This window comes from Setaria viridis, chromosome 9 (assembly GCF_005286985.2).
Source record: "Setaria viridis chromosome 9, Setaria_viridis_v4.0, whole genome shotgun sequence".
Lineage (NCBI taxonomy): Eukaryota > Viridiplantae > Streptophyta > Magnoliopsida > Poales > Poaceae > Setaria > Setaria viridis.
The window spans coordinates 49,437,055-49,453,750 of record NC_048271.2 but is presented as its reverse complement, the minus strand read 5'-3'; the positions used below and the strand labels follow the sequence as shown (position 1 = coordinate 49,453,750).

The 16,696-nt window shown below is 42.4% G+C and overlaps 4 protein-coding genes across 7 annotated transcripts; 2 read left to right on the top strand and 2 right to left on the bottom strand.

Annotated features, from left to right (window-relative positions):
- The first annotated feature begins 10 nt into the window (after positions 1-10).
- LOC117837755 (protein GID8 homolog) lies at positions 11-3,567 on the top strand. The gene is made up of 5 exons (XM_034717515.2): positions 11-467; positions 552-658; positions 1,881-2,012; positions 2,139-2,295; positions 3,151-3,567. The coding sequence occupies exons 1-5, from the start codon at positions 248-250 to the stop codon at positions 3,270-3,272; spliced, it is 738 nt and encodes a 245-aa protein (XP_034573406.1). The 5' UTR covers positions 11-247; the 3' UTR covers positions 3,273-3,567.
- Positions 3,568-3,719: 152 nt separating this feature from the next.
- Positions 3,720-11,185, top strand: LOC117837741 (pentatricopeptide repeat-containing protein At4g37170). 2 transcript variants are annotated; one of them, XM_034717494.2, is made up of 3 exons: positions 3,720-6,193; positions 6,291-6,339; positions 10,596-11,185. In XM_034717494.2, the coding sequence occupies exon 1, from the start codon at positions 4,132-4,134 to the stop codon at positions 6,040-6,042; it is 1,911 nt and encodes a 636-aa protein (XP_034573385.1). In that variant the 5' UTR covers positions 3,720-4,131; the 3' UTR covers positions 6,043-6,193; positions 6,291-6,339; positions 10,596-11,185. The 2 variants fall into 2 exon arrangements, with proteins under 2 accessions (XP_034573385.1, XP_034573383.1); XM_034717492.2 differs by lacking the exon at positions 10,596-11,185 and having other exon boundaries at positions 6,291-8,928.
- LOC117837742 (protein NRT1/ PTR FAMILY 8.3) lies at positions 6,622-10,882 on the bottom strand. 2 transcript variants are annotated; one of them, XM_034717496.2, is made up of 5 exons: positions 10,741-10,882; positions 10,044-10,143; positions 9,237-9,454; positions 8,372-8,928; positions 6,622-7,550 (listed from the first exon to the last, which is right to left on the bottom strand). In XM_034717496.2, exons 1-5 carry the CDS (start codon positions 10,828-10,830, stop codon positions 6,731-6,733), a joined length of 1,785 nt encoding a protein of 594 aa, XP_034573387.1. In that variant the 5' UTR covers positions 10,831-10,882; the 3' UTR covers positions 6,622-6,730. The 2 variants fall into 2 exon arrangements, with proteins under 2 accessions (XP_034573387.1, XP_034573386.1); XM_034717495.2 differs by having other exon boundaries at positions 10,044-10,146; positions 10,741-10,875.
- A 612-nt stretch (positions 11,186-11,797) lies between the features above and the next one.
- LOC117837743 (protein NRT1/ PTR FAMILY 8.3) lies at positions 11,798-16,487 on the bottom strand. Of its 2 annotated transcripts, none has more exons than XM_034717497.2 (5): positions 16,249-16,487; positions 15,707-15,806; positions 14,850-15,067; positions 13,974-14,530; positions 11,798-13,125 (listed from the first exon to the last, which is right to left on the bottom strand). In XM_034717497.2, the coding sequence occupies exons 1-5, from the start codon at positions 16,333-16,335 to the stop codon at positions 12,303-12,305; spliced, it is 1,785 nt and encodes a 594-aa protein (XP_034573388.1). In that variant the 5' UTR covers positions 16,336-16,487; the 3' UTR covers positions 11,798-12,302. The 2 variants fall into 2 exon arrangements, with proteins under 2 accessions (XP_034573388.1, XP_034573389.1); XM_034717498.2 differs by having other exon boundaries at positions 14,850-15,087; positions 16,249-16,402.
- Between the last annotated feature and the right edge of the window lie 209 nt (positions 16,488-16,696).

Genomic DNA, 16,696 nt, shown 5'->3' with positions numbered 1-16,696 from the left:
ATTGGATACTGTTGCAAGTAACAGCCAACTCTCCCCCCCTCCGGACTCTGCCCCGACATCGACGCATCCCCTGCTGCTCTCCCAGTCCCAGTCCAATCCATCCTCCGGGCTCCGGCCGTCCCCTCCCTCGCGGCGAAACCCTAGCCCCTCCCTCCCTCGCCCCGCCCTGCCTTGCCCCTCCTGTATGTCGACTGCGTGATCGGCCCAGCGGTCCGACCCCCACCTCTGCCCTTGGCCCCCCCATCTCATGTTCCTCTCCCGCATCGTCCTACGCGACCTGGACTCCATCGACTCCCCGGCCTCCATGGCGTCCTCGAAGAAGGTGGTGACCCGCGACGAGTGGGAGCGGAAGCTCCGCGACGTCAAGATCCGCAAGGAGGACATGAACCGCCTCGTCATGAACTTCCTCGTCACCGAGGGATTCGTTGACGCCGCCGACAAGTTCCGCATCGAGTCCGGCACCCAGCGTACTGCTCGTTCCTCCCTCCCTTCTCTCCGCTGTTGAAGTTCCGTAGGAGAATTGGTGTGGATTTCTGATTTTATTTTTGCAGCGGAGATTGACCTGGCGACCATCACGGATCGGATGGAGGTTAAGAAAGCAGTACAATCGGGCAATGTTCAGGAGGCCATCGAGAAAATCAACGATCTTAACCCCACGGTTGATTCTGACTCTGTTCCTATCAATATTACTTTACTTCCAGCTTATGTTGAACCTGTCTGGAAATTTGGAATAGCCACCGAGATGCATATTTGGGTATTTTGCTGTGCTGTTGAAGACCTTGAAGTAGCCTGTGGTGGTTGGGTTGTATATATTTAGTTTCCATCCATCCTTGGCGTCTAACATAAATACAGTCAACTAGAGAAGCACTCAGTTTTGCAATGTGGGGAATTTGGATGCTCTGTTTGTGGTCTCTCCATATTTGCCAGCAATTAAGAGCAGCAACTAGTTTGGTTGGAATACAGGAATAAAATCTTATTTGGTGTCTTGTTGTGTGTTAATGTAGATGTTTCATGTGTTCGGACTTTGGATAGTAGGCAGTAACAGCTTCCTTTGGTATCAAATGATATGCTTCCGATTTGGTCATCAGTTCATGCCAGCTATTCTGCTCTTTATATCAGTTATCCACGTTTGGCGTACTTGCTGTTCAAATAAGAGCTGGGCTTCCTGCTGAGCAGGCTGCATTATTGAACATCTTTGCAATTGATAGGAACAAATGAAAATAAGCAGCATCATAGCTTGCACCAATTTAGGAGTTAGGGCTGAGTACTTTGAACATGAAAAAATAGCAGAATATATCATGCATCATTGATTATTGGTAAAACTCGGAGTTGAGAATGTTTACCCAGTACTAATGAGTGATGAGGTGAGGATCCCAATGTGACATCCTTTTTTCACAAACATCGTGTAGCATAGAACAAGAGTTAAGATATTAAATCTTATGTTTCAGAAGGATATTTCCACCCTCCTATTGCCCTTCTTGAAAATAGCTAACAAAGTTGTGAGAATAGCTGTCTGTAGGAGGATTCTGCTTGTTTGTGCATACAGCTCGGATAACATAGATGGCTGGGAAAAAATCAGTCAGAGTGCACATATGGCTGATCAAAGTTGTTTCATTGATTATACCAGAAGCAATCAAGTAGATTGCTAGCCACTCATTGTGAGAACTGTGATTTTTTTTTAAAAATATTCTTATTATTTTTTTTAAAAAAATAGAGAGGGTCTACCCTCAAGGTCATAAAGATCCTATCTAATATTTCATTTTTTTTCCATTATCAGAAGCATGCATATATTTTTTCGTTATGTGTTCTGATGAGAGCTCTGTGAAGAAAACATTCATTAACTCATGGCTCCTTATACTGACTTGGATGATTATATGCAGATTCTGGACACAAATCCCCAGCTATACTTTCATCTTCAGCAACAGAAACTAATAGAATTGATTCGCGCGGGAAAAATAAGTGAGGCTTTGGAGTTTGCTCAGGAAGAACTCGCACCAAGGGGTGAAGAAAATGTATTTTTTCTATAACTGTTATTATCAGTCAATTTAGGTTTCAGGATTCAAATCTAAATTATTCTGCATACAACTGAACTGCTTTGAAGAAATGACTGACTTTGGCTTTCCCCCCTGATTTTGCAGCAAACATTTCTTGAGGAAATAGAGAAAACCGTAGCACTACTGGTTTTTGAAGATGTAAAAAATTGCCCTTATGGGGAACTGTTGGATGTTTCTCAACGTTTGAAAACTGCAAGTGAAGTTAATGCTGCTATTCTTACAAGCCAAAGTCACGAGAAAGGTTAGTAAGTTACGTGTACAAAGGATATTGAGGAATCTCTAGGATATGACTGATATCTACTATTTACTTGGGAGATTTAATAATTTAACAGAATTTTACGTTAATCTTTTCATGTGTTCTGTATATGCATCGAGTAGTTTGCTATTTAAATAATTCAAAGCTGTAATTGAATAAAACAATGTGAGATTAATGCCAGTACATCATAATAACCAAGAAGAAAGGAGGAAACATGGACATATTTATTCTCATTTTACAACCCCTCACAACATTTGACATTGATTTTTTGTCAAATTAATGAATTATTAAGTTAACAAGGTTATCTCAAGGGTATAAAAATTAGATTAATACCAAACTGGAATATATTATCACATCTGTAGAAAGGAAATGAAAATTTTTACCACTAGCTAATTTCAATGGGTGCCAACCTGGAATATATCATCACGTCTGTAGCTGTAACATTGACCTGGATCCCTGTGCATTTGGTAATATAAGTGGAACTTAAGCAGTCAGCTAGACTGACAAACATGGTTAGACAATCAAACTAACTATCTCATAGGTGCATTTTTTTTGTTTTTGCGATGTACTGATGTAGAGTTAATTCAATTGACATACTGGAATATTTTAAATATTCAGCATTTGTATTTAAGACCTTCAGCGCTCAAACATTGAAATTTAGTTTATTGGACCTTAGTTATTCAGTTTATAATTTATTGTTGACTATCATTCAATACTGTGATGTAATTATATATTTGTCTTCTTTGTTTAGAATCCACAAACTGCTACCTTGCTTTCCCTTGTCACAATATGTGGCTTTACTGAAGCTCCTTTGTATATTCCTTCTCCCACAAATGGCAGATCCGAAGCTTCCAAGCCTGTTAAAGATGTTGCTTTGGACTCAAAATCAACTGGACGAAAAGGTGGCATATCCACGAATTGATGACTTCGCCACTGCAGAGCTGAAAGATCCATCTATATGAATCTGCTGCTGAGGATAACGGAAGGTAGGCACCACGCCTGCCTGGTGCCTGCACACGTTCTTCCCTGGATCTGTCAATAGGTCATCGCCTGCAGCGATTGAGTGCACTCTTTCTTCAGTGTGTGAGCTCAATGCAAGCAGTTGGTCAGAAAACGTCACCCGTGCTGTACCTGTACATGATGTAGAATGCATTTTTCGCCCCCTTTCAGTCAGTGGAAAAACATTGGATTTGATTTTTTCATGGACATAACTTTCAAACTTGAGTTACATGCAATACACAAATGTGTTCAGTCGAATTTTAGGCCTTGAAATCATGTTCCTGCTGTAAGGTATGATGCAACTATGCAAAGAAGCTCATCTCTCTTGTCCAATGTCAGAATCACATATAGAGATAAGAGAATGATCTAGAGACTGTCAGAGTCAGAGATTACAGTACATAATTACTTCCTCCTCCGATCCAAATTACAAGATATTCCAACTCTATTGAAAAGTCAAAACATCTCAAGTTTGATCAAATTTATATAATAGAGTACTTCATGATACTAATAACATTCATGATACCAAATAAGTACCGTTAGTTTTTTCATTAAATATATTTTCATAGTATATCTATTCGGTGCCATAAACCTTTGCGATCAAATATAAAATTGTTCGACTCTTCAAAGCTTATAATTTGGCTGACTCTTCAAAGCTTATAATTTGGAACGGAGCCACGGAGGGAGTAAGATTTAAGAAGCAATGGTTTAGCTCCAACAGTTATCCGTGTTAAACTGTAAAGCGGAATTGGTAATTCGGTTTGAGTCCATACGTTGCCGCGTCCAAACGCCGCTTCTTCCCGCCTATCACCGCGGCGGCCATGCATGCCGTCGCGCGCCGCCTCTCTCCGCATGAAGCGCCCCTCCTTCTCAGTGTCGGCGACCACGGCGTCGCAGCTCCACGACACCATCGACCGCCTCCTCCCGCTCCTCCGCGCCGACGCCTTCCACGCCTCCGCCGCGCGCGCTCTCGCCGCGGCCGCCGCTTCGCTCCGGCCGCCCTCCACGCTCCTCTCCAACCGCATCCTGCACCTGCTCTCCTCCCACCCGGCCACGCTCCCGGACGCGCTGGCCCTCCTCTCCTCTCTCCCCAGCCCCGACGTGTGCTCCTACAACACCCTCGTCACTGCGCTCGCCCGCTCCCCGCGCGGCCTCGCCTCCGCGCGCGCGCTGTTCGACCGAATGCCCCGGAGGGATCATTTCTCCTGGTCCGCCATCGTCTCCGCCCACGCGCGCCACGGCCAGCCCCGCGCCGCGCTTGCGCTCTACCGTCGGATGCTGCGTGAGCCCGGGAGCGCCGGCGCGGACAACGAATTCACCGCGTCCAGCGCGCTCACCGCGGCCACTGCCGCCCGGTGCGCGCGCGCGGGGAGGGAGCTGCACTGCCACGTGGTCAGGAGAGGGATCGACGCGGATGCCGTCGTCTGGAGCGCGCTCGCAGACATGTACGCCAAGTGCGGGCGTGTGGACGACGCGAGGAGCGTGTTCGACCGGATGCCTGTCCGGGACGTCGTTTCTTGGACGGCCATGGTGGAGAGGTACTTCGATGCCGGGCGTGGCGGTGAAGGCTTCAGGCTCTTCGTCCACATGCTGCGGAGCGGCATTCGACCTAATGAGTTCACGTACGCGGGGGTTCTGCGTGCCTGTGCAGAATTCACCTCCGAGAAACTCGGGAGGCAGGTGCATGGTCGAATGGCAAAGAGCAGGGCAGGGGACTCATGCTTTGCAGAGAGCGCGCTTATGAACATGTACTCCAAATGTGGGGACATGGGGGCTGCAATGCGCATCTTTGAGGCGATGCCAAAGCCAGACTTGGTGTCGCGGACCGCCGTGATATCTGGCTATGCCCAGAATGGGCAGCCAGAGGAGGCGTTGCATTACTTTGACTTGTTCTTGAGGTCTGGATTCATGCCTGATCATGTCACGTTTGTTGGTGTTCTATCTGCATGTGCTCATGCCGGCCTGGTCAATAAAGGTCTGGAGGTCTTCCATTCGATAAAGAATGAATATGGCATTGAGCACACTGCTGATCATTATGCTTGCGTGGTCGATCTCCTCAGCCGATCAGGCCAGTTTGAGCTAGCAGAAGAGATGATCAACAAAATGTCCGTGAAGCCCAACAAGTTCCTGTGGGCGTCCTTACTTGGTGGTTGCCGAATTCACAAAAATGTCCGCCTCGCAAGATGGGCAGCTGAAGCATTGTTTGAAATAGAACCTGAAAATCCAGCAACCTATGTTACTCTAGCCAATATTTATGCGTCAGTTGGTCTGTTTGATGAAGTTGAGAATGTGAGACGGATCATGGAGTCAAAGGGCATAACTAAAATGCCAGCCTCAAGTTGGATCGAAGCTGGGAAAAGAGTGCATGTATTTCTTGTTGGGGATAAGTCGCATCCTCAAGCTGAAGAAATATATGCATTTCTGAAGAAGCTGTATGTGAAGATGAGGGAAGAAGGGTATGTGGCAGACACCGGCTTTGTTCTTCATGATGTAGAAGACGAGCAGAAGGAGCAGGACATTGGTTACCACAGTGAGCGGCTTGCTGTTGCTTTTGGGATCATTGCCACTCCCGGGGATGCTCCTATCAAGGTTTTCAAGAATTTGCGCATTTGTGGAGACTGTCATACCACTATTAAGTTCATATCACGGATCGTGCAGAGAGAGATCATTGTCAGGGACTCTAACAGATTCCACCACTTCAAGAATGGGAGTTGTTCATGCAGAGATTATTGGTGATCTGTGCTGCATGTATGTATGGTTGACTTTTTGAGATTCTGAACAACTATCAATAAATCTGGCTGTGGCCATGCATGGCATCTTCTGTTGTCAACAACTGGCAGGTGTGGACATGTTATATGAGAAATTCTGCTTCTTTGCGAACCGCTAGGTAAACTGGAACATCATGATATTTTAACATTTTTGGCTGTAATGTGTGATGTAGAGTTGTTTACTAAATGTTCATTACACTTGCTCTTTTCTTGCAGATAAGCATGAGCATACATTAGAGTTCCTCTTGGCAAAGCAGAAAGAAAGGTGAGGAATTCACAAAGTGACGAATTGAAATATCTTTCTTACTAAACCTTGCACGTTTATGCTAGAATATTGACTTTTGTTTATGCATTATTTTATCTGTTATTTGTTAGTAACAAGTCCTGGAAATGAGAACAATAATTTATGATGATTAGTTGTGAAAGTCTCCATAGCTAATGGTTTAGCATGACCTGTATGTTGTTATTGTGTTTCACTTTGAATGCAATTAAGGCAACTACAGTCTACAGCTTAAAAAAACTCAAAACATGAAAAATTGCACAGAAAGACAGCTGAAAGCATCACATGTTACACATTCCATTCTGTACAATTAATTGCTTTTGATGAATATGGTGTCTGAAATCACATTACATGAATGAGTATACATTAAATACAATTACTGGACTTTCTTATATCTGTATCTTGAAGCACAACCTAGGAAAACCATCAAATTCGCAAAGCTTATCCCTGCAATCAACCAAAAGAACTGGTCGAGATGGCCTTCATTCAGGTTATCAGGTATCCACCCAGGACCTCCTCCTTGAGTTGTAATGTATGAAACCAGTGTCAGTATGATTGAGCTTACATAGCTTCCCACTGAACCTGTGACAAGCGCAAATGCACTACATAAACTCCTCATGGCATCTGGACCCTGATCGTAGAAGAACTCAAGCTGACCTATAACAGTGAACACCTCAGCGGCACCGACCAAGAAATACTGTGGTATTTGCCAAAGGATGCTCATCGGAACATCATCCTTTTCATGAATAAGACCTTCAGACCTGGCAATCTCTAAACGCTTCAACTCAACAAGAGCTGCAGCTACCATCGCAAGAGTGGACAGGACCAACCCAATTCCCATGCGCTGTAGCTCAGAAAAACCCTTCTCCCTTCCAGTGAACTTTCTAGCTATTGGCACGAGAATGCGATCATAAAGAGGAACCCATATGATAACACTGATTACATCAAAAGTTGAGAGGGATGCAGGAGGAATGTTGAAAGATCCAACCCGCTTGTCAAGAACCATGCCCTGCTCCACAAACAGGGACGAGTTTTGGGCGTACACAGCAAAGAACATGATAGTAGTTGCCCAAATAGGAAACATTCTGATTAGAATCTTCAGTTCTTCCACCTGGGTGACTGTGCAAAGCTTCCATGGATCTGTACAAGCGCTCTTCACATCAGCAGCTATGACAATGGCAGCTCTATCGAGGAACCTATCCAATGGGAGATAGGTAACATGTTATTATAGTCACACAACAACAGTGAAAAATAGAAGTCTGTAAATCAGGATACTTACAGACAAAACACACTTGAAAAACGTACAGTTTTTTAAGATTAACACATGTGGGCTAGCCCTATCCTGAACCTCTAGTTATGCTACATAGTACATACTTACACTCAATGAATTGACAAGCTAAGCATCTGCAAAAGACTCAGTACTAGGTGCCGCAATAGTTTTTTCATCCACAGAATCTCAGATATCACTACTACGGATTCATTGGCATCAATTATGCTCATGTTGTATTTGATGCCTCACATGAGGTACTATGAACTGCTCCACTTGGTCTCAAATAAGATTGTTTTGGGCATCAACACAGTTTTGCCTAAATCAACTTCAACCATTAATTTCTGTTGTAATTTGTATTATAACATATAGCAAACTATTAATATTACTTTTTTTTAGTTTTTGAAAAATGTGGTCATATTATTTCTAAATATACACTCTTCAAAAGATACTGGTTGCTGAAATTTAGACAGTTCAACTACAATCAGCACAACATTTCTTGTTTTTTTGGTAAATAGAGAAAGCATCAGGCTCTCCGGCCCTATCCATAATTCTATATTCTTTTTTTTTAAATTTATGTCCTTCCCAGTACACTCAAACTGAAACTGTTAAAATTCGAAAAAAACAGTAAAAAGTTTATGTTGAGTTTCAATGTTTAATTGTGTATAATCAATGTTGTGATTTTTCAAGATTGTATGAGCACCTAACACTAAAAGTAAGACAGTGATTCATTGAAAAAATGAGAATTACTTAAGTTCATTTGTGTGCTCCAGCTTCCGGCTTCCCTCAATGGCTGAAGTTTGGCTATCAACTTCATATAGAAGAGACATATCATTTGGCAGTTCGGCATGCTGCTTACGGAATGCTGCTACAACCACCTGACACACTCTTGTGAGTGGGCTCCCACCAGGTTTCTGAAATCTGTACATATTTGAGGCTGCAAAGAAAGATGCAATAGCTAGTGCCATGGATATAGTAGGAATGGCAAATCCTATTCCCCAACCAGAATTATCTTGTATCCACACTATGATAGTGCCTGAGATGAATGCACCCATATTTATACAGAAGTAGAACCAATTGAAGAAGGAACCCTTCTTTGTTCGCTCTGCTGGGTCAGTGTCATCAAATTGATCAGCTCCGAAGGATGAGACACAAGGTTTGATCCCTCCGGTCCCTAGGGCTATCATATAGAGGCCAATGAAAAAAACGCCATACTGAAGGAAGCCTGCTTCTGGACAAGCAGTTCCCAAACATGTAGGTGGCTGCAGTGCTGGAACAGATGCTGATAGTGTTAAAGTAGCCAGTCCCTTCATTTTAAAAAATAAATTGGTTATAGATCGTACACATTTTTTCTACCACAAAATAAAATCACAGAACATTGTGAATATCGAGATGCTCAAATTAATTTGAATACACTGCTAAACTGCAATCCGAAATCCGACATGTTCATAATAAAGTCGAACTGTAAAAATCAAGGGTTCAAATATAAAACTGTTCATCACTAAGTAGCATATATGCACCATGTGATTTTATTTTCTTTTTTCTGCGCTCAGCATATGGTGCTTAATGTGCCAAAGTAGGGTTATAGCTTGATTGGCAATATTTTTGTACTTACAATAAAATAAACTGATGAGAAAACAGCAATAGTCCAGTACTTTCCCCAATGAGAATCTGCTAAGATGGCTCCAATGAGGGGAGTGAGATAGCATGTCCCTTGCCAAGTGGTAACAGTACTTGCAGCTTCGAGATTTCCTAGATGACGCTTTACTTTCAGATAAGTGATCAGGTTTTTTGCAATTCCATAGTAAGCCAGTCTCTCGCAAAACTCATTCCCTGTCAAAAAGACAAGAAATGCTTAAACTTGATAAACTTCATCGCCGAACTTTAAAAGTATGTCTACAAGTTTCAATTTGATCTGCGCCATATTTTCTGTAGTATTTATGTTTATTTTTAAAATGCTCTGTACATTATGCCTCCAAATGTTCTGGGCTTCTGTCTAATTCCTTATATATGCTGAGAGTTCAAAATCTCATGAAACAGACATTCTCTAAGGATATGTACAATGCAGGTGTTTTTGGAGATGCTTACACACAAAAAAAAAACTGGTTTTCTTTTGTTTCCCCACATAGGGAAAATTACTCTAGCATCATGCTTGATTAAACATCGCTGGTTGTCAGGTGCCTATGTAGTATCTTCGGTTCACGGAACTATCTAAGCACCATAACGAAGAAGTGTTCAAACTTTGAGCTCCTAAATTGATGCTCGACATGGCATGTCAAACACCTTCTTAAGCACTGCTTTCATTGTACATGCCATTGCAAAAATGAATAGTTTAAATTGCTATCTGTTTTGAGGCAAAAACTGCGTTCTCAGCAACTATATTGCTGAATCTTTATGGCGCATGCTTTTGTGAAGAGAGTACCTAGAATAGAAAAGCATGCTCTCCAGTTGCCTGTTGTGTGCTTTGGTGCAGGACGCCCTCCGATATCAACAGATCCATCACCTGTGATAAGACCAGCATCCTGCTAAAAAATAATAGCACTTAGTAGTTTCAAACCACCTATGGAGATCCTGAAAATACATTGATCTTCCCTTAATGAATTATCTGAGTTCTTCTGTTTTCCTAAAGAGAAGGCACTGGATTGCATTACTAAGACTGGACAGATGAGGAATGGAAAGGCAGGCAAACCTGCCCCCACATCAATCTTCCCAACATGGACAAAGGTGTCAAGAATTAAAAGTAGGACTTCACATTTATTTGTGTGGAGTCAAAGTTTCTACATCACTTGCCTGAACTCAGAATTTAGGAGCTGGCATGTATACAACTTCAGGACTGCTATAATAAACATGATGGAATCATAAATTCGTACACAAAAGCTAAAGGTTCCTTATGCAGACTCTTTTTGAACTGCCTTCTCTTGTAGACTCTATTTGAGTTTTGACTTTTGACTCGGATGATTGATTCCTTATGCAGGTATTTGCTTTCAACGAAAATAGAAGGGAAGTGACTGGCAAGGTCAGGAGCAATCCCGCAGACTAGCTAGGATAAACCGGCAAGCAGCGCAATAGAATTTGAACCACACACACAAAAGAAGGAAGAAAGGAAACGGGGACCTCACCTGTGGAAGGAGGAGCGGCTCTTGATCTCCACCTCCACCCTCTTCTTGCAACAGCAGCCTGCTCCCCTCGGCTGCCTCGTCCATGGCCATGGAGACGGAGGGGCTCCGCTGGGGCCTGGGAGTCCGGTCAGGGAATCAGCAGCACCGAGCAGGTGGGTTTGTTGGCATCAGTCTGGGGGGCGCAGTGGACTTCGCGTCACGATGACTCCAACGTTTTTTTCCTTGAGAACAAGATATTGAGATAAGTAGCCCTGCAATTCCTAGAGCATTTGCAGTGTGACCAAGGAACAATTTAGTCAGGATCATGTCATGGGCACCCCTGTGTGGCTGGGCCCACTGTGCGAGAGCGACTGTTGCCACTTACAAATTGGTTTCGCACTTGTCAAAATAATGTTTCATTTTGTTTGCAACAAAAACTTGCACCAACAGATCAGTGTTTAGTGTATTTTCTTCTCTTTCCCTTTAAGTGTTCATTATAGCTATCAAGTGAACGTTTGCTAGGTGGCGCAACTAGGGGTGGTACAAGACCCTCTAATTTAACCTAGCAATTTTAAGGATCAGCCTCAACAAGGATTAGGCTGAAATACTCTATGATTTTAAGCTAGATATATTTAGGGTTGAGTTGGATTGTGAAGGAGATACGAGGCCATGATCCGTTACCACCTCCGCAACCCTTAATTTTAAGGACTAAGTTGGATTGTGAAGGAGGCACGAGGGTCATGATCCGTTACTACCCACTCAAACCTTAAAACACTTAAGAGTATCAATTTCGCTGTAAACGTTTGGATTAGTCATGTAAGTATGAGGCATATACACGTTAAAAGTTTTAAACATGCTGCAAATATGAAGAGGTAGTGGTTATAATGGTTTATTGTTTTTGTGAGTCACGGTCAAAGGCAAACCTAACAACTTACAAATAGCATTACGTTTGATGAGTATGTGGTAACCAAAGTCACATTACTCTAAGAACTTTATGTAAATACGATTATGAGGCTTTCTTATATCTGTATCTCACATCACAACCAATGTAAACCATCAAATTCACAAAGTTTATCCCTGCAATCAACCAAAAGAACCGGTCGAGATGGCCTTCATTCAGGTTGTCAGGGATCGAGCTTACATAGCTTCCCAGTGAGACTGTTACAGGTGCAAATGCGCTAAATAAACTCCTCATAGCATCTGGGACCTGATCGTAGAAGAACTCGACTTGGCCTATAGAAGTAAACACCTCAGATGCACCGACCAAGAAATACTGTGCTATTTGCCAAAGAATGCTCATTGGAAGCCTTCTCATGTATAAGACCTTCAGATCTGGCAATATCTAAACACTTCAATTCAACAAGAGCTGCAGATACCAGTGCAAGAATGGACAGGACTAATCCAGTTCCCATCCGCTGTAGCTCAGAAAACCCATTTTCCTTTCCATTGATTTTTCTAGCTATTGGGATGAGAATGCGGCCATAAATGGGAACCTAGATGAAGATGCTGATTATCTGCACAATCCATTGCATTTGATGAATGTGAAACTAAATTACAGTAACTGACTATACATTGTAATATAGTTACTGGGCTTTCTTATATCTGTATCTTGAAGCACAACCAACAAAAAGCACAAAATTAACAAAGCTTATCCCTGCAATCAACCAAAAGAACCGGTCGAGATGGCCTTCGTTCAGGTTATCAGGTATCCATCCAGGATCTCCTCCTTGAGTTGTAATGTATGAAACCAGCGTCAGTATGATTGAGCTTACATAGTCCCCCACTGAAACTGTAACAAGCGCGAATGCACTACATAAACTCCTCATGGCATCTGGACCCTGATCGTAGAAGAAGTCAACTTGGCCTATAGCAGTGAATACCTCAGCAGCACCAACCAAGAAATACTGTGGTATTTGCCAAAGAATGCTCATCGGAACATCAACCTTCTCATGAATAAGACCTTCAGACCTAGCAACCTCTAAACGCTTCAACTCAACAAGAGCTGCAGATACCATCGCGAGAATGGATAGGACCAATCCAATTCCAATCCGCTGTAGCTCAGAAAAACCCTTTTCCTTTCCCGTGAACTTTCTAGCTATTGGCACAAGAATGCGGTCATAAAGTGGAATCCAGATGATGACACTGATAACATCGAAAGTTGAGAGGGATGCAGGTGGAATGTTGAAAGGTCCAACCCGCTTGTCAAGAACCATGCCCTGCTCTACAAACAGGGAAGAGTTTTGGGCATACACAGCACTGAATATGATAGTGGTGGCCCAGATGGGAAACATTCTTACAAGGATCTTCAGTTCTTCCACCTGGGTAACGGTGCAAAGCTTCCATGGGTCTGTAGAAGATTCGCTCTTCACATCAGCAGATGAGATAATGGCAGCTCGATCAAGGAACCTAGAAAAAAGGGAGATATATAAAAATATCATCATAGTAACACCACAAAATAGAAGTCCACAAATCAAGCTACTTACAGACACTCCCTCCGTTCTTAAATAAATGACGTTAGGACTAGCTAATGGTTAACTAATTACCTTGACCTAAACGCCATTTAATTTATAAACGGAGAGAGTAACATTCTTAGAACAAATATAATTAAGAGGAACACATGTCTCTGGCCCTATCCTGAACCTCTATGTATGTTGCATACCTAACTTCAATGGACTTACAAGTTAAACATCAGCAAAAGACTCAGTAACAGGTATTGCAATAAATTTATTTTCATCCACAGAATCTCAGATCAATTATTACTATTAACATCTCAATGGCATCCAATATGCTCTTATTGTATTGGGCCCAATACGCGAACTGCTAAAATGCTACCCCACCCAGTCTCAAACAAATGTTATTTTAGATATTGACAACTAATTTCTGCTATATTATGTATTTATCAAATATAGAAAATTTATAAATAGTACAAACTACATTTTGAGTCAACTATACTCGTATCGATGGCCAAAGTTTAGACAGTACAACTACAATCAACACGTAAAAGCATTTTCTTTCTTTCTTTTATAACTGGAGCATCAGGTTGTCTGGCGCTATCCATAAATCCATATTCTGCTTTGTTCCATTTATGTGCTTACTTTCCAGTACACACAGATTGAAACAGAAAAAAAAAGTTTGTTTTGATGTTCTATGTTTTATTAGATATAATCAGTCTAGTAATTTTCCAAAATTCTATCAATACACTGGCACATAACCCTAAAAGTAAGGCAGTGATGCAATTAGAAAATGAGAATTACTTGAGTTCATTTGTGTGCTCCAGCTTCCGGCTTCCCTCAATGGCTGAAGTTTGGCCATCAACTTCGTATAGAAGAGACATATCATTTGGCAATTCGGCATGATGCTTATGGAATGCTGCTACAACCACCTGACACACTCTTGTGAGTGGGCTCCCACCCGGTTTCTGGTATCGATAAATATTTGAGGCTGCAAAGAAGCATCCAATAGCTAGTGCCATAGATATAGTAGGAATGGCAAATCCTATCCCCCAACCAGAGTTATCTTGTATCCACACTATGATAGTGCCTGAGATGAATGATCCCATACTTATACAGAAGTAGAACCAATTGAAGAAGGAAGTCTTCTTTGCTCTCTCTACTGGGTCACTGTCATCAAATTGATCAGCTCCAAAGGAGGAGACACAAGGTTTGATGCCTCCGGTCCCTAGGGCTATCATATAGAGGCCAATGAAAAATACGCCATACTGAAGTAAGCTTGCTTGGGGGCAAACAGTTCCTAGACATGTAGGTGGCTGCAGTGCTGGAACTGATGCTGATAGCGTTAAAATAGCTAGGCCCTTCAATAAAAAGAAAATGGTCATATAGTTGATTAAAATGCTCTTAAAGCAGGGGTACACAATTTTTCTTTGACAAATAAAATTAGAAAAATTGAACAGAGATACTCAAGTCAAACTGAATATAACACAAACACTGCTGATGCAATCTAACATCCCACGTGGTCGTATTAACGCTGAACAGCAAAAGGCAGGTATCAAATATAAAATATTCACAAAAATAGCGTATTCACGGCATTTGATTTAGCTCATGACCGCAAATAGTTCATGTGTACCAGACTAGGGTCATACTTTGATTAGGTGGTGATATCTTTGCACTTACAATAAAATAAATTGATGAGAAAACAGCAATAGTCCAGTACTTTCCCCAGTAAGAATCTGCTAAGATGGCTCCAATAAGGGGAGTGAGATAGCATGTCCCTTGCCAAGTGGTAACGTTTCTTGCAGCTTCAAGATTGCCTAGATGAAGCTTTACTTTCAGATAAGTAACTAGGTTTCTTGCAATTCCATAGTAGGCCAGTCTCTCACAAAATTCATTGCCTGTCAAAAAAGATAAAATACTGAAACTTGACAAGCATCAGTCCCTGTCAAGAAGATAAGATGCTAAAACTCGACAAATCTCATTGCTGAACTTATAAATATGCGGACAACTTTCACTTTGATTTGTAGCATATGATAGTATACAGGATCATTTTTAAGTGATTTGTACCTAATGTTCTGGCTAATTCTTAATATAGAGGACTTAAAATCTCATGAAACAAACATTCTATAAGGGCATGTACAATGCAGGTGTTTGAACAGATGCCCACATAGGATAAATAAGGTGCATAATCCATTGCGTCATGCTTGATTAGACATCGTGGCAGTTGCCTATGTTGTATCTTCGGTCTGTGGAACTATGTAAGCACCATTATGACGAGGTGACCAAACTTTGAGCTCTAGCCATTTTAAGCATCATCTTAAGCACAGCTTGCAGTTTACACGCCATCACAATGGTGGATAGTTGAAAACTGAAATTGTTTTAAGGCAATAATACATTGGAAAAAAGGAATAGTTTGGATAACAGAACAAGAAAATGCCCCCAGCACTCTAAATTATTATGTGATTTGAGGCAAAAACTTCCTTCTCAGCAACTATAGTGCTGAAGTTTTATAATGTGTGTATCTGAGAAAAGTTTACCTAGAATGGAAAAGCATGCTCTCCAATTGCCTGTGGTGTGCTTTGGGGCAGGACGCCCTTTTATATCAACAGATCCATCACCTGTGATGAGATCAGCATCCTGCTAAAACAATATAGGACTTAGTTTCAAACCACCTACGGAGATTCTGAAAGAAAAATTAATCTTCCCATAATGCATTAGCAGAGTTCCTGCTGTTTTCCTCAAAAAAGGCACTAAATTGCAGAACACTGGAAATATGGCGAGCGGAAAGGTCGGGAACCAAACCAATATTCCCAAGATAGACAAAAAGGTTAAGAACTAATACTAGGAGTTCGACAAACCCCTATTGAAATTGACTCTTATCTAAATTTTGACTTTTGACTAGGGTGATGGATGCCTCGTGCAGCATTTTCCTTTCAACAAATTAAAAAAAAAAAAGAAACGAAAGAAAAATGCCTGGCAAGGACAGGGGAGGCACGAATCAAATCTCAGACTGGGTGGGATAAACTTGGCAATGGAATTAGAACCACATAGATGATAGAAATGATTATGGGAACTTCACCTGTGGAAGGAGGAGGAGCCGTTCTCGATCTCCCCCTCCGCCCTCTTCTTGCAACAGCAGTCTGCTGCCTTCTGCTGCCTCCACCATGGAGACTGAGGGGCTCCGCCTGGGAGTCCCGGTTCAAGGAAGAATCAGCAGGAGCAGATCAAGAAACAGGGCTGCTTTCTTTGCATCAGACGGGCCGCAGTGGACTTCACGCAATCATGCTCGGTTCGGTCCAAACGTGTGTTTTGACGCAACTACCCCCGTCCCCCACAATTTCTGTTGAGGCCTTCCAAGCGAATTCCAGTGTTTTGTTGTGGTCGTGGATGGCAGAGCCAGAGAGGGTCTCGTTGTGGATGGGGAAGGCGGAGAGCAGCAACTGCGGGAGCGGCCACTCGCAGCGGTAGTGCCGGTGGATGTACTCGTTGTCCCGCAGGTACCCCGGCAGCGCCCCGTACTCCTCCCC

Coding starts and splice junctions, on each gene's coding strand:
- LOC117837742 (XM_034717495.2), bottom strand. CDS start 10,830: ATGGCCATGGACGAGGCAGCCGAGGGGAGCAGGCTGCTGTTGCAAGAA. Junction 9,455..10,043: donor AGCATGCTTTTCTATTCTAG/GTACTCTCTTCA, acceptor TCTTTTTGACAG/GGAATGAGTTTTGCGAGAGA. Junction 7,551..8,371: donor GAGCACACAAATGAACTTAA/GTAATTCTCATT, acceptor CCCATTGGATAG/GTTCCTCGATAGAGCTGCCA.
- LOC117837755 (XM_034717515.2), top strand. CDS start 248: ATGTTCCTCTCCCGCATCGTCCTACGCGACCTGGACTCCATCGACTCC. Junction 659..1,880: donor TCAACGATCTTAACCCCACG/GTTGATTCTGAC, acceptor GATTATATGCAG/ATTCTGGACACAAATCCCCA. Junction 2,013..2,138: donor CACCAAGGGGTGAAGAAAAT/GTATTTTTTCTA, acceptor CTGATTTTGCAG/CAAACATTTCTTGAGGAAAT.
- LOC117837743 (XM_034717497.2), bottom strand. CDS start 16,335: ATGGTGGAGGCAGCAGAAGGCAGCAGACTGCTGTTGCAAGAAGAGGGC. Junction 15,807..16,248: donor GGCTCCTCCTCCTTCCACAG/GTGAAGTTCCCA, acceptor TTGTTTTAGCAG/GATGCTGATCTCATCACAGG. Junction 14,531..14,849: donor TCTCATCAATTTATTTTATT/GTAAGTGCAAAG, acceptor TTTTTATTGAAG/GGCCTAGCTATTTTAACGCT.
- LOC117837741 (XM_034717494.2), top strand. CDS start 4,132: ATGCCGTCGCGCGCCGCCTCTCTCCGCATGAAGCGCCCCTCCTTCTCA.